Raw genomic sequence first — 16,034 nt, forward strand, 5'->3', positions numbered from 1 at the left:
AATGTGAGAACATAGGACATGTCTACTGTATGTGACATTCAGACTTGTTTCTTTAGTGGTCATTGCAAATGTACATAATGAATTACTTTATGATTTATGCATGCTAAGCAATAATGTATGGCTACAAATCTCTATGAATTCTAACAGCATTTTCACTAACTCTCTCATGGGCTGGTTCACTGGCATTAACTAAGAACTATTTTATGACAATCCTCATGAGCTTAACACACATCATGTGTGAGTTCAAAGCTTAATCATATATAAAGCAGTTTGCCCACACAACACTTTAACTGTAGGTTACTACTTGGCATTCCAGCTTCTTGGTTGAGTAGGCAGCTCCCTTGTGTATTTCCCACACTGTCATATATCAGTCAGCAGTATCCTCCACTCCCATCGATTGCTTCAATCACTCGCCTCAAAGTCGAGATTAGTTTTACTCAGTACCCACCCCTTTAGGGTCACCAACAGTTACATTGACTGTCATCTGCACAAGTCACTAAATTTTATTGGCATTCCTCTGGTTGCCACATCGCCATTTGTCTCTTCCTGTGTGTACGCCCCATCAGGCGTGTGATCTGTGCTAGCATTCATCTAGCTTTACTGTCAAACAAGCAAAAAGACAGTAGCAAAGCTTTTACAACATATTTAATCTTTGTCTCATTTATGTCAGATTGGATCTTTTGGTGTTTGCTTTAAGACAATAACATGCCCTATGGACGAATAGCAAGTTAACAAAGGATTTGAGGCAATATTCATATGAATGCCTTATCAATGTTATCGATAAAGTGGTAATACAGGGGGAACTGATACATAAGTCAACTTTAGATGTAAATTTCATAGTACGTATATCACTCTGTGACAGTGAGCAATGCAAAGTCATCTTCTTCTGAAGTGTTGCCTAAAACATTAAGGAAAAGCAAATATGTTAATCAGTCAGCATTATGCTCAGCAAATTTGATGTTTAAAAAGATACTGGCTGTTATAATTTGCTTAAATTAACTGTAATTTACTCTGAGGGCAATTTCTAACACTTGAAAAACTGAAACCTATTACCAGAACAACAGCTCTAGGGAACTTCTCTGTTATTTGATAGCCCATTTTGGGCTTAGACACACACTCAAACACAAACATCACACACAGTAAAACAAATAGCTTGGACAGACTGCAGACATAAGCTTTCAAAAAGTGGCTGGGAGTAGAAACAACACCAAATGCATACCGAAAGATACTTATACAACACATAAAATTATTACTGTCACCATCACAATTAGTCTAAAAACCTCCTAAAGCCTTATTCTGAATTACAATACGTATCACATATCATTTCACATTTCTGTCATTTCATTAATGAACTTACCTTATTTTCAATTATTAAACCCACTTATTATCTATTATACATTCAACTGGAATGAATATAACATAAATATTCATGAAAAATATGCGTTCCCCAGAATATGAATTGAAATGTGATGACATCAGGACTGACCTTTTCCCCCACTCACCTTTCATCTCTAAACTTTGACCGACAAAGAGCTCTATGAACTGCTGGTGGCGATAAAGGTGTTGGGTGTGACCGCTTTAATGGTCTTGTGGGCCGTTAAAGGCCCATTGGCCACACAGGGGGAGCAGCAGGGACTCAGAGGGTTGTTGAGCGTCACATTAAAGGTGCCCTTCAGTAGTGTGTTCGTAATACCTGGACTCAACTGCAGAGACATAAACAGAGACGAGTGACACTGAAGGATGATGAAAAGTAAAATAGGATTACAGTAATGTGCAAAAGTCTTGAGCCAATCCCTTATTTCTTACAGTTCTTATGTAATTTAGCATACCCCAGCCTAGTGATTATATCAAATTTTTAAGAAATATCGATATATTTTCACATGCAATATAAGATGAGACAATATTGTTTATATCAATATAGTCTATGTTGTGTTACAATCATCCTTGTAGATCCACCAGTTTACCTTTGTCTTCTCCCAATTTGTCTCTGCACAGCTTCACACTGCCCCGCCTCTCTCCCTCGCGCTTCACCCTTAAATCACGCAGAAAGTAACAACATGGCAGTGCTGCCAACTTAGCGACTTTGTCACTAGAGTTAGCGGCTTTTCAGGCCCCCCTAGCAACTTTTTTTTTTTTTCCAAAAGGCGACTAGCGACAAATTTAGCAACTTTTTCCAGTGACGTAGGTAACTTTTGGAGAGTTTTGGAAACTTGAAATCCACCACTGTCACCATGTTTTGTGTACATACAGCCTTCATACTGCATCCATTCGTACACTTTGGCATTGCCCGGGACCCTCTGGCTGCAGGTATGAGGGGGGGCCATCATACCGTAACTCCATAGCGGAAGTTGGTTTGTACCGTAAGTCATGTGACCTTAATAGCGGAAGTGGGTCTTTTTCATGTGTTTGTGATGCAGCCATCGGATAAATAGACCCGCATTGAATGGGTGGGCCCATTGCTGTGATACATCAGCACCTATGTCTATGGATTTGCTGAGCTGGCTAAAATCCTGGTGACTGAAGGATGGAATTTTGTTCATTCTGTCTGTTTACATGTTTTGTTATTTGTACAGAGTACCTAATGTACAGGAGTACACACAGGAGGAAGCACTTTGGTGAAGTCTGCTTCACTGCAGACTGACTTTTTAAAGAATAAGTCAGCCTTTTGCTGTTTTTGCTCTGTATCTTTTCTGTTTACATTTTAATAGCACAGCTGTGAGTCTTTTTATGGCAGAAAAAAGCATAAATTTTTTGAGCATTATTATTTAAATATGCCAATAATTTATTTTTAAGCAATTTCTCATGTAAATCTACAGCTGAATGTTAGTAAAAGTGCCTGTGTGACATTTGGGACATGTAGCTTTGACTCAGAAGTGCCTTTTTGTTTATACCTTTTGAGAAGAAAAAATATTGATATATATATAGTATATCGCCATTCAGCTAAAAAATCCCAAGATATTATTTTTGTTCCATATGACCCAGCCCTACCTCAGCCTTTTCTTTCTTAAAAATGGCTTCTTGACAGCCACTCTTCCACTGACACTATTTCTGATGAAGCTTCAGTTAACAGTGGATAGATCAGCTGAAGGACCATAGACAGTTTTTTTTTTTTTTTTAGGCCTGCCACTTCTTCTGTCCTCCACTTGTCCTGTTTCTTCAGAATGTTTAAAGGACACACTGCACACCATGCTGAGATATGTCATGTTTTTGGCTAACAGCTCTTTGGGAATCACCTTATTGGTGCAAAAATACAATTTTATGGCTGTCAAACTGCGTTATCTTTGGCATTTTTCATAGATTCAACAAAAAAATGGAAACAATGATGTGTTTGTGCAACAGGCTGCTTGTAACAAAGTGCCTAAAGATGCAATTTAATCTTTTATAGGGCACTCATTGAAATACTTTGAAATTCAAATTTTCAACCTTTGAGTATTATTGGAGGGCATACCAAGAATTAATTACTTTTATGACATTTTTCAAAATGTTTCATTTTCATGTATAAAATCAAGGTCAGTGAAGTTACCATATTTGGTTCCTTGCCCGTAAGTGGCAAGGAAAAATTCCAAGACGTGTACAAGAAAAACACATCCATGGTGAATGGAACAACAGATTCATTACATCACCTTTTAGAACATTACAACATACACATTACTATCATTATAACTTTAAATAACATTTGGCCATTTCTTCATGACCACATTTTTCAAGACCACATGCTTCTTAACCTCACTGAGATGCAGGATGGTGTCATACTATGTGTGTGAAATTACCAAAAATAGTCACTTGCTCAATAAAGGGTTAAAATTGGTTCTTTGCTATGTTGTCTGTTATGTGTAGACAAAATACTGGTTTATCTCTGGCTTAACAATCAACATTCCTCTGAAAATATTTAATTACAAGGACTGGACTGAGAATGAGTGAAAAGCAGCTAATGTCCAAAGAAAAATGTCTGGTTCCTTGGACATAAAATATAAAGAAATGACAGGTGGCTCAAGACTTTTGCAGTACAGTATATTTTGAAAAAAGGAAAGAAAAGAAACAGAAAATTAACCAAAAATATTGTTGATGGATAAATGAATAACTGGAGGATAGTGCAATAAATTGAGGATTCATGTGTGGTTGTCATTTGACTTTAAAACAGAAGGAATGAAGTAATTTTTCCACCCTGGATGTAGTCTAGATGAATTTCAGTATATTCGCTGACAGTGTATGATCCTGCTTACTAAAGTTTTATGGCACCTTTTAACAGATAAAAAAGCCACTAACACACAGATTGCTTGAGGGAGTTTAGGCAGACTTTGAAGTAATTTTATACTAAATAGTGTACATAATTTTATAGTCAAATATTTGGTTCAGCCCTGCCATGGACTGGTGACATGTTGAGGATATACCCCGCCTATTGCCCAAAAACCCAATGGTATAGGTCCCAAATAATTTATAATTAAACAACTATCAGAAGGGCTTAATCGTTTTTGATATGCTTATAGAGAGAGGGGCCAATAAGGTTAAAATCACAAATAGTATGTTAGTCCCTAGTCTTACCAAGGGGAATGTGAAAAAAAATCCTTACAGAGGAAAAAAAACACATTTGCTTCAAAGTCTGCCCTTAAAATCACCTTACAAAAAACACAGACATACACACATAGATATGCTCTATACACACACACACACACACATACACTTAATGCATCAGCTGTACTACCCAGGTACTGCCCAAGGAGTCTTTTGTGTAAAGCTCTCTCTCTCTCTCTCTCTCTCTCACCCCCCACTACCTCCATATAACCTCTGAGGAGAGCACGTACGTGCACACACAGACATGCACACATCAGTATGCCAAAGGTGCCACAGCAGGATTTGAGCACATTGGCGGCACTGCTCAGATCTCAGTATTGATCCTAATGGGAAAAGGGTTGCAGGTTCAACTCCAGGTCACCCTCGGGGTTACTCGGCAGGTCGAGGAGATAGGGGAAGAGCCCTTGGAAGTAACTACACCATTGGCATGGCAATGATGAGGGAGATTATAGGATGCTTCAATAGGTCAAAGAGGGGAGAAGGTAAAGGGGAAAATTGCAGGTTGGTAATTGGTGCTGGTGGTGATTGTGTTACTTGGTATGTATGAAGACATATGCAAGCGTGCACACTAGCACAGAAGAGGGAGTGCAGGATGCACATTCTTCCCCATAACACATGCATCACCACCTACACACAGTGAAGCAATGCAAGTATGTGTTACACACAATCTAGCAAAACAAGATATGCTGACTCTCAAAGTGCACAGAGGAAAGCAATGCCCACACACACAAGCAACTACAGAGACAAAAAGTCCCCATTGCCAAACAAAACTTTATTGGTAACTTCCATAACGAGCAATATAACCATTTTTTTAAGAAGTTTGGTGTGGTTTAAAAGAAACTAAAACTACCTGGTAAGAAAAATTTTCTGCAACCATGTGGTTAAAAGAATGTGATGTTAATCTGAGAACTCTTGGGCCACAACAAACTCTTACTACCTCAGCCTTTGATTCTCAGCACAGTCATAAGCTCAGGTCAGGTACATGACATCACAAGTCATTTTACACATTCAGCAAGTGACACATGAGCAAATTATCTTTCCTAAATGAGCATTCTTGCTTTCATCAGTCAGCTAAAAAACAGATTACTCACCTCTTGAGTCTGTCTGCTTGACACAAAGTGTGGATGGAACTTACATAAGGTCAGTGCGGATGCTGACAGACTTTGGCAATACAACAGCATCACAACTGTGCAAGATGGTAAATGGACTAGTTCTTATATAGTGTTTTTCTACTCTCATTGAGCACTCAAAGTACTTATACAACATGTTTTCATTCACCCAAGCACTTCCATATACAACTAAGCTAAGTGCTTATTATCTAACATTCACACACATTCACACTCCAACGCTTGCGTCCGAGAGCAACTTGGGGTTCAGTGTCTTGCTCAAGGATACTTTGGCATGCAGCCCAGAATCGAACCACCAACCTTCCAATTAGTAGGTTGTGGTGGCCACATATATGCACATTTCACACCAGAATGCCCCAAGCTCTTATTGGGAAGAGAGAGACCGGAATAGATAGGGAAAAGGCGGGAGAGAGAGGCCTGGGATAAAGGGCTTGACTCCTCCTTTTGCAGGTGTTATATTTGGAGTTCTAGTTTGTTGTGAGTTTACCGAATAAAGCTGAGACTACATACCTGCTCGTGTCTCCTTCCACCGACTCCTACATTGGTGACCCCGACTAAAGAACATGTCTGCTGACGACAGCTCAGCGGCCGCGGCCGCTGTTTCCTCACCAGCCGCCGCCGTTTCCTCACCAGCCGCCGTCCATCCATCCATCCATTTTCTTCCGCTTATCCGGGGCCGGGTCGCGGGGGCAGAAGCCTAAGCAGAGAAGCCCAAGCTTCCCTCTCCCCAGCCACCTCCTCCAGCTCATCCGGAGGGACCCCAAGGCGTTCCCAGGCCAGCCGAGATACATAATCTCTCCAGCGTGTCCTGGGTCTACCACGGGGCCTCTTCCCGGTGGGACATGCCCGGAACACCTCACCCAGGAGGCGGCCAGGAGGCATCCTAATCAGATGCCCGAGCCACCTCAACTGGCTCCTTTCGATGTGGAGGAGCAGCGGCTCTACTCTGAGCCCCTCCCGGATGGCCGCACTCCTCACCTTATCTCTAAGGGAGAGGCCAGCCACCCTTCGAAGGAAACTCATTTCTGCCGCTTGTATTCGCGATCTTATTCTTTCGGTCACTACCCAAAGCTCGTGACCATAGGTGAGGGTAGGAACGTAGATCGACCGGTAAATCGAGAGCTTCGCTTTTACGCTAAGCTCCCTCTTCACCACGACGGACCGGTGCAGCGTCCGCATCACTGCAGAAGCAGCCCCGATCCGCCTGTCGATCTCCCGTTCCCTTCGCCCATCACTCGTGAACAAGACCCCGAGATACTTAAACTCCTCCACTTGAGGCAAGAACTCGTTCCTGAGCCGGAGATGGCACTCCACCCTTTTCCGGCTGAGGACCATGGCCTCAGACTTAGAGGTGCTGATTCTCATGCCAGCCGCTTCACACTTGGCTGCGAACCGTTCCACTGCGAGCTGGAGGCCCCCCCCCGATGAAGCCAACAGAACCGCATCATCTGCAAAAAGCAGAGATGAGACTCTGAGGCCACCAAGGAAGAAGCCTTCCGCCACCTGGCTACGCCTAGAAATTCTGTCCATAAAAATTATGAACAGAATCGGTGACAAAGGGCAGCCCTGACGGAGTCCACCACCCACAGGAAACGAATCCGACTTATTACCGGCTATACGGACCAAGCTCTCACTGCGGTTGTACAAAGACTGAATGGCCCGCAACAACGGGCCCGACACCCATACTCCCGCAGGACCACCCTAAGGACACCCCGAGGGACGCGGTCGAATGCCTTCTCCAAGTCCACAAAGCACATGTAGACTGGTTGGGCAAACTCCCACGCACACTCGAATATCTTGAGAGGATAAAGAGCTGGTCCAGCGTTCCACGACCAGGACGAAAACCGCATTGTTCCTCCTGAATCCGAGGTTCGACTAACGGACGCACCCTCCTTTCCAGCACCCTGGCATAGACCTTTCCGGGGAGGCTGAGGAGTGTGATCCCCCGAAAGTTGGAGCACACCCTCCGGTCTCCCTTCTTAAAGATGGGGACCACCACCCCGGTCTGCCAATCCAATGGCACTGCCCCAGATCTCCACGCGATGTTGCAGAGGCGTGTCAACCAAGACAGCCCTACAACATCCAGAGCCTTCAGGAACTCAGGGCGAATCTCGTCCACCCCAGGGGCTCTGCCACCAAGGAGTTGTTTAACTACCTCAGTGACCTCACCCCCAGTGATGGTCAAGTCATCCCCCTCATCCCCAGACTCTGCTTCCACTACAGAAGGCGTGTCAGTGGGATTCAGAAGGTCCTCGAAGTATTCCTTCCACCGTCCGACTATAGCCTCAGTTGAAGTCAGCAGCACCCCCCCCGCACTATAAACAGTGTGAGTGAAGCACTGCTTTCCCCTCCTGAGTCGCCTGACGGTTTGCCAGAATCGCTTCGATGCCGTCCGAAAGTCTTTTTCCATAGCCTCACCAAACTCCTCCCACACCCGAGTTTTTGCTTTGGCCACTACCCGAGCTGCATTCCGTTTGGCCTGTCGATACCTGTCAGCTGCCTCCGGAGTCCCACAGGCTAACCAAGCCCGATAGGACTCTTTCTTCAGCTTGATGGCTCCCTTCACCTCCGGTGACCACCATCTGGTTCGGGGGTTACCACCACGACAGGCACCAACCACCTTGCAGCCACAGCTCTGAGCAGCAGCCTCAACAATGGAGGTGCGGAACATGGTCCATTCGGACTCAATGTCCTCAGCCTCCCTCGGAATGCTGTCGAAGTTCTGCCGGAGGTGGGAGTTGAAGATCTCCCGGACTGGGGCTTCTGCCAGGCGTTCCCAGCGCACCCTCACAATACGTTTAGGCGTGCCAGGTCTGTCCAGCATCTTCTCCTGCCACCTGATCCAACTCACCACCAGGTGGTGATCAGTTGACAGCTCAGCTCCTCTCTTCACCCGAGTGTCCAGAACATACGGCCGCAGATCTGATGATACGATTACAAAATCGATCATCGACCTGCGACCTAGGGTGTCCTGGTGCCATGTGCACTTATGGACATCCTTGTGTTCGAACACGGTGTTTGTTATGGACAAACTGTGGTTTGCACAGAAGTCCAATAACAAAACACCATTCGGGTTCAGATCGGGCAGGCCGTTCCTCCCAATCACGCCCCTCCAGGTCTCACTGTCATTGCCCACGTGAGCGTTGAAGTCTCCCAGCAAGACTATGGAGTCACCAGATGGAGCACTCTCCAGCACCCCACCCAGCAACTCCAAAAAGGGTGGGTACCCTGAACTGTCATTCGGCGCATAAGCGCAAACAACAGTCAGGACCCGTTCCCCAGCCCGAAGGCGCAGGGAAACTACCCTCTCGTCCACCGGTGAAAAACTCCGACGTACAGGCAGCAAGCCGGGGGGATACAAGAATACCCACCCCAGCTCGCCGCCTCTCACCGAGGGCAACTCCAGACTGGAACAGAGTCCAGCCCTTCTCCAGGAGACTGGTTCCAGAGCCCAGGCCATGCGTTGAGGTGAGCCCAACTATGTCTAGCTGGTATCTCTCAACCTCACGCACTAGCTCAGGCTCCTTCCCCACCAGAGAGGTGACATTCCATGTCCCAACAGCCAGTTTCGATAGCCGGGGATCGGTCCGCCAGGGCCTCCGCCCTCGGCCACCGCCCGACACACATTGCACCCGACCCCTACGACACCTCCTGCAGGTGGTGGGCCTGCAGGAGGGCGGGCCCATGTAACCTCTTCGGGCTGCGCCCGGCCAAGCACCACGGGCTAATGCCTGGCCACCAGACGCTCTCCCTCGAGCTCCCTCCCCAGGCCTGGCTCCAGGGTGGGGCCCCGGTAACCCTATCCCGGGCAGGGTAAACTGTTCCCTTGTTTTTTCACTCATAAGGGTCTTCTGAACCGCTCTTTGTCTGGACCCTCACCCAGGACCAGTTTGCCATGGGAGACCCTGCCAGGGGGACAAGCCCCCAGACAACATAGCTCCTGGGATCACTGGGACACACAAACCCCTCCACCACGATAAGGTGGCGATTCACGGAGGAGCCGCCGCCGTTTCTCCCGCTATTTTTGCGGCCACGGTCAAGCTCCCGGAGTTCTGGCAGCACGATCCAGAGCCTTGGTTCCAGCATGTGGAGGCCCAGTTTCACCTCCGCGGGATCACCTCAGACGACACCAAGTATTACCATGTCGTCGCGGCGCTGGACTTCTACCCGCCGGCTGATGGGACTGCTCCGGGACCCGCCGCCTGCTAACAAGTATGGAGCGCTGAAGGAGAACCTGCTGCGGATTTATCAGCTTTCAGACGAAGAGCGGGCTGATCGCCTGTTGTCCCTGAATGGCTTGGGAGATGGTAAACCCTCCGAGCTGATGGAGCACATGCTGGCTCTGCTCGGCCCGGGCGACGCTTCGTTTCTCTTTACGCATCTGTTCCTGCGCCAGCTCCCCCCTCCCGTGCGCACCGCGCTAGCCAGCTCCGCTCTGATACGGGCCAAGGATTACCGCGGGCTAGCTGAAGAGGCGGACAAGATTTTGCTGGCATCCAGGCATTCCGGTGTGCATGCACTTTTACCGAGTGCGGCTCTACAAGGGACGGAGACTAGAGAAGCTGGTGCTGTGGCCGCCGTCGCAGAGCGCCGGAGGAAGGAGAGCGTGCTCTGCTTCTATCATCGCCGGTTCGGAGTGAAGGCGAAGCGCTGCATTCCGCCGTGTACCTTCCAGCACCAGGGAAACGAGAGGGCCAGTGCTCACTAGCAGCTGTGTGCGCTGGCAGCTCGGACAAGCTGCTTCATTGAGGACACTGCTTCGGGACGCCGTCTGCTTGTGGACTCGGGTGCTCAGCGTAGCATCATGCCGGCTTCAGCTGCGGACGCCTTGGGACAATGTCACGGACCCCTGCCGGACGCGGCGAACGGTACCCCCATTCGCACATATGGAATGAGGTTGGTGACTGTGTGTTTCAAGGGACGTCAGTTTAACTGGGACTTTGTGATAGCGTCTGTGTCAGTACCTATACTCGGCGCTGATTTCTTGTGTGCTTCAGGTTGTTGGTCGATGTAGCTAATAGGTGCTTGATAGATGCTGTGTCTTTTGATACCTACCCCTGTACACTTGGTAGTCCTGGCCCCCTGCCCCTCGCTAACATGCTTGCCACAGGTGATGAGTACCAGCGTTTGCTTGCCGAGTTTCCCACCCTCACGGTTCCCACCTTCTCTGCAGCCGTAGCTAAACATGGTGTGGAGCATTACATTACCACTGTGGGTCCGCCGGTTTTTGTGCGTGCACGCCGTCTCGATGCCGCGAAGTTAGCGATAGCCAGGGAGGAGTTTGCAAACATGGAGCGCCTTGGTATTGTGCGCCGCTCAAACAGCCCGTGGGCGTCCCCGTTGCACATGGTCCCTAAAGCTGACGGTGGGTGGCGCCCTTGTGGGGATTTTAGGCGCCTTAATAATGCGACGACTAATGACAGGTACCCGGTTCCCCACATTCAAGATTTTCGGTTCATCTTGCGGGGGCAACTTTTTTCAAAGGTGGATTTGGTGAGGGGATACCATCAGGTTCCTGTCCATCCGCGTGATGTGCCCAAGACCGCGGTTATCACTCCTTTTGGCCTTTTCGAGTTTTTGCGAATGCCCTTCGGTCTGAAGGGCGCGGCACAGACGTTTCAGCGCCTCATGGACTCCGTTTTGCGTGGTATGCCATTTTTGTTCGTCTATCTGGATGACATACTGGTTGCCAGCCCTTCCACCGTGGAGCATTCAGTGCACCTCCGCCAGTTGTTTGAGCGTCTCAGTGAGCACGGTTTGATTGTGAATCCAGCTAAATGCCAGTTCGGTCTGCCGGCCATAGAGTTTTTGGGACACCTCGTTTCGCCCCAAGGGGCGTTTCCCCTGCCCGCTAAGGTGGAGGCGGTTTCTGCTTTTCCGCGCCCTTCCTCAGTGAAGCCCCTGCAGGAGTTTTTGGGGATGGTGAACTTTTATAACCGTTTCATCCCCCGGGCTGCTCACCTCATGCACCCTCTGTACAATGCACTTAAGGGCAAGAAAGGCAACCAAGAGATAGAGTGGACACCTGAGCGGGTGCAGGCATTTGACAGTGCCAAAGCTGCTCTTGCCAACGCTGCCCTGCTGGCCCACCCGTCTCCCGAGGCGCCTGTTGCCCTTACTACCGATGCCTCCGATTTTGCAGTCGGGGCCGTGTGCGAACAATGGGTGGGTGGTGCTTGGCAGCCCTCGCCTTTTTTAGCAGGAAGCTTCGGGATGCGGAGAGAAAGTACAGTACGTTTGACAGGGAGCTCCTTGCCCTTTTTCTCGCGACGCGTCATTTCCGGTTCCTGCTTGAGGGCCGTGACTTTACCGCTTTTGTAGACCACAAACCTCTCACATTTGCCATGGCAAAGGTTTCAGAACCATGGACTGCACGGCAGCAACGGCAGCTTTCTGCTATTTCAGAGTTTACCACTGACATTCAGCACGTCGCCGGCAAGTGTAATCGGGTGGCTGACTGTCTGTCCAGGGCGCAGGTTAGTTCTGTGCATTTGGGAGTGGACTACTCTGCCATGGCTGCTGACCAACTTACGGATACGGAGATTCAGGCTTTTAAGGCGGCCGAGTCCAGTTTGCGTTTGGAAGATGTCTCATTTCAGGATAGTGGCGTAACCCTACTTTGCGACGTCTCATTGGGCAGGCCTCGCCCCTTGGTTCCTGCTTGCTGGCGTCGGCGGGTTTTTGAGGCAGTTCATTCTCTTTCGCACCCAGGAGTTAAAGCCTCAGTTAAGTTGGTAGGGGCCAAGTTTGTGTGGCCCGGCCTCCGGAAAGAGGTCAGGGCGTGGGCTTCCTCATGTGTTGCTTGTCAGCGCGCCAAAGTGCAACGACACACCAAATCCCCTCTGGAGCACTTTCCCATACCCCAGAGAAGGTTCGAACATGTCCATGTAGACCTGGTAGGTCCATTTCCCCCTTCCCGGGGTTTCACCCATCTCCTGACAATGGTGGACAGGACAACTCGGTGGCCTGAAGCAGTTCCTTTGGCGTCAACCACCTCAGCAGATGTTGCTCGTGCGTTCGTCTCCTCCTGGGTATCTCGGTTTGGCGTACCGCTTGACTTGACATCTGACAGGGGTCCTCAGTTCACGTCTGAGCTGTGGACTGCTGTGCGGAGAACCTTGGCGTCAGACTCCATCGCACTACCGCGTACCACCCGCAGGCCAATGGCCTTTGCGAGAGGTTCCACCGTACCATGAAGGCTGCCTTACGGGCTGCGCTGGTGGACAGCAGCTGGGTTGACCGCCTTCCTTGGGTCCTGCTGGGCCTGCGTGCGACACCTAAGGAGGACCTGCAGTCTTCTTCAGCCGAGCTGGTCCTGGGCCAGCCTTTGAGGGTTCCAGGGGAATTCCTTCCTGGTGCATCTGCTTCGGGGGCCGACAAAAGGAGCGGGCCGGTTTTCCCGGGGAATGATAGGTTTTTGGCCCCAGTAGCGGCGCATCACTGCCTTCCACAGTCATATGTGCCAAAGGACCTGATGTCTGCCAAGTACATTTTTATCCGCCATGACGCGCACCGTTCTCCACTTCGACCTCCTTATGATGGTCCATTCCGTGTGCTAGAGGTGGGACCTAAGGATTTTTTGGTTGAGCTGGGAGGTCGTCAGGAGCGGGTTTCGGTGGATCGCCTTAAGCCTGCTCACATGTTTCCGGATGGTCCTATTGAGTTGGCCCAACCTCCGCGCCGCGGTCGTCCTCCCGTTTCTATGCCTCACTCGGAGGACCTGCCCCCAGCTGCTGTTTTTTCCCCTGCGAGGGGGCAGTCTCGCCGTAGTCGGGGCTATGCCCCTCCCTCGTTTTCACCACCTGTGGTCGCCAAGCACAGCCGTAGCGGCCGCCTTGTTAAACCCCCTAGGAGATACTCTTGATGTGGTATTTTATTTTTGCTATGTTGAGTTGAAAATGGTTGCTGTTTTTATTATTGTATTGTTTGCCATTCTGTGTGTTCAGGGGGGGCCTGTGTGGTGGCCACATATATGCACATTTCACACCAGAATGCCCCAAGCTCTTATTGCGAAGAGAGAGACCGGAATAGATAGGGAAAAGGCGGGAGAGAGAGGCCTGGGATAAAAGGGCTTGACTCCTCCTTTGCAGGTTTATATTTGGAGTTCTAGTTTGTTGTGAGTTTACCGAATAAAGCTGAGACTACATACCTGCTCGTGTCTCCTTCCACCGACTCCTACAAGGTGACCTGCTCTACCAACCAAGCCACAGCCACAGTGGTCACAAAAACTCTACAAGTGTATAGTTGAGAACAAAATGAACACAAAGTTCCAAAATAGCTGTGGTCTCGCCTCAGCCCAGGGCTGTAACCAGAGTTCAGAAATTAGTTAAGTTCAGATTTTTTTCTATTAATGCATCATATTTAAAGTGTAGCACCTGTGCTCCACTGACCAGTAGAAAAGGCTAGAGTAGGTCCTAGAGGTGCAAATTTATAACTATAAAGAACTTTATTTTGCACAACTTGCCTCTTTTGAAAGGCCAAAATCGGTGAATATAAAAATATGGAAGCGGAATGTTGCATGTATAAACCATAACTTCATAGTATTTATATAGATTCTTTCCAAAATAAAAGACATCTAGACCGTAACACATTGATTCGTGCCAATTCTTGTTGTGAAAAATAAATACCAAGGTCCAGACCTCAGTGACCTCATTCCTACAATCTGTCCTACATTCATTTTCTTTTTAAAAGGTATTTACAACTCCCCCAATGAAGTATCTTTACCACATTAAGTGTACTGTATACAGTAATTCCTCGCTACTTCGCGGTTCGCTTTTCTCGGTTCGCTTTTCTCGGACTCGCTGTTTCGCAGGTTTTCAATCAATATTAGTGTAAAATATTTATTACGGTATTTTCGCTGTTTCGCAGGTTTTGGCGGTACTCGTTCTTCAAATGCGTAGTACGTGTTGTACAGTAATGTATATATGTGGTGTATAAGTGTGTGGGAAGGTTTTCTAAAAACTTAAAATAGTGTATAACTACTAAAATAATAATAAAATAATAAGTATTAAAATAAATATAGCGTCCCTACTTCGCGGATTTTCACTTATCGCGGGTGGTCCTGGAATGGAACACCTGCGATAAGTGAGGGATTACTGTAGTCAAATACACTCAAAACTCAACTCATCAACATTTTTCCCAAAGACAGCAAAAATTAAAAGTAAGTATATGAAAACTCCCACATGGTGAGAGCCCTTAAAATGCATATACAGCACACTATAAGAAGCATTTCGTTACATGTCAGCTGCAACCTTAAGTTCTAAATCATAATGAATAGGAGCCTAATAGTAGATTTTTATTAAGAGTGCCAATATATACATACAGTATATATACTTGCACAGCATAGTTTTATTGATACAAACTGAAGAAGTCACCACTGTCTGCTCAACTTTAATGCATACCCTTGTCAAAAATGAACTCTATGATTATTAAACTACCACTTGATTTTTTTTTTATTTCAAGTCAATACACTTTTCTTGCCTCCATATGTGTCTTGTACAAGGCCAGCATCAGTAAAGACCACAGCATTTAATTAATATTTGTTTCTGTTCGACATCTGCTCCCCGAGTCTTTTTATATTTCCACACTTCACTCTCTGTTAAATGAAGCTCAGCCAATAAGAACAGTGTTATGAGTGAGAAAGGTAATCAAGCCTACTCAAGCAGGTACCTCACATAGTGTATTTAATGGAAACTCTAAATGAACCTTCACAGTGGACAAATGCTTCTCAAGTAGATAGCTTTGTGACATTACGCACATATGGATGAATGATTATCCACACACTTATGCCGAAATAGCTACTGTTCCATTACACGAAAAGTCTGCTTCAGATTTCAGACTCTCAGAACACATTTCCAGCTGTTGAATTTAACTACCCTCTTCAGCAGCTCAATTTTCTGTCTCTCTGCTTCTGTTCCCCTACACATTTCCACCACTCTTTCAGTACTGTCTCACCTCTATCACCGTCTCTCCTTTCTCTCTCACCCCTCCCTGCCTCCTTCTCATTACTATCATCCTATACTCTGCCTGCTCATCTTCCACAAGCACTTATTTATCTCCCTCTCTGCTCCACTTCATACTATATTTAACGCTGCATGGCCTGTGGTGTCATATAGATTCACAGTCACACAGCTAATTACTGAGCAACGAGCTTAAACTTGCATTTCACCATTTCACCATTAAAAAGGAACTCGACTTCCTAGAGCTAAATGGAGCCATATGATCGCATACAATGCAATAGAATCATTTTTTTATTTCTTGAATGGGGCTTTTACTGCATTATGCATATGTATGAATATCAGATGGACATCTGGGATTATTTAGATCACAGGAAGG

At 47.3% G+C, this 16,034-nt stretch overlaps 1 protein-coding gene across 1 annotated transcript in view; it reads right to left on the minus strand.

Annotated features, from left to right (window-relative positions):
* Positions 1-290: 290 nt before the first annotated feature.
* Positions 291-16,034, minus strand: part of stpg2 (sperm-tail PG-rich repeat containing 2) — a 70,702-nt gene continuing 54,958 nt past the window's right edge. The window contains 2 exon segments of the mRNA XM_030738109.1: positions 291-898; positions 1,503-1,703. Of these exon segments, the coding sequence (XP_030593969.1) occupies positions 1,536-1,703 (168 nt within the window). The 3' untranslated portion in view covers positions 291-898; positions 1,503-1,535.

The sequence above is a fragment of the Archocentrus centrarchus genome, chromosome 9 (assembly GCF_007364275.1).
Source record: "Archocentrus centrarchus isolate MPI-CPG fArcCen1 chromosome 9, fArcCen1, whole genome shotgun sequence".
Classification (NCBI taxonomy): Eukaryota; Metazoa; Chordata; class Actinopteri; order Cichliformes; family Cichlidae; genus Archocentrus; species Archocentrus centrarchus.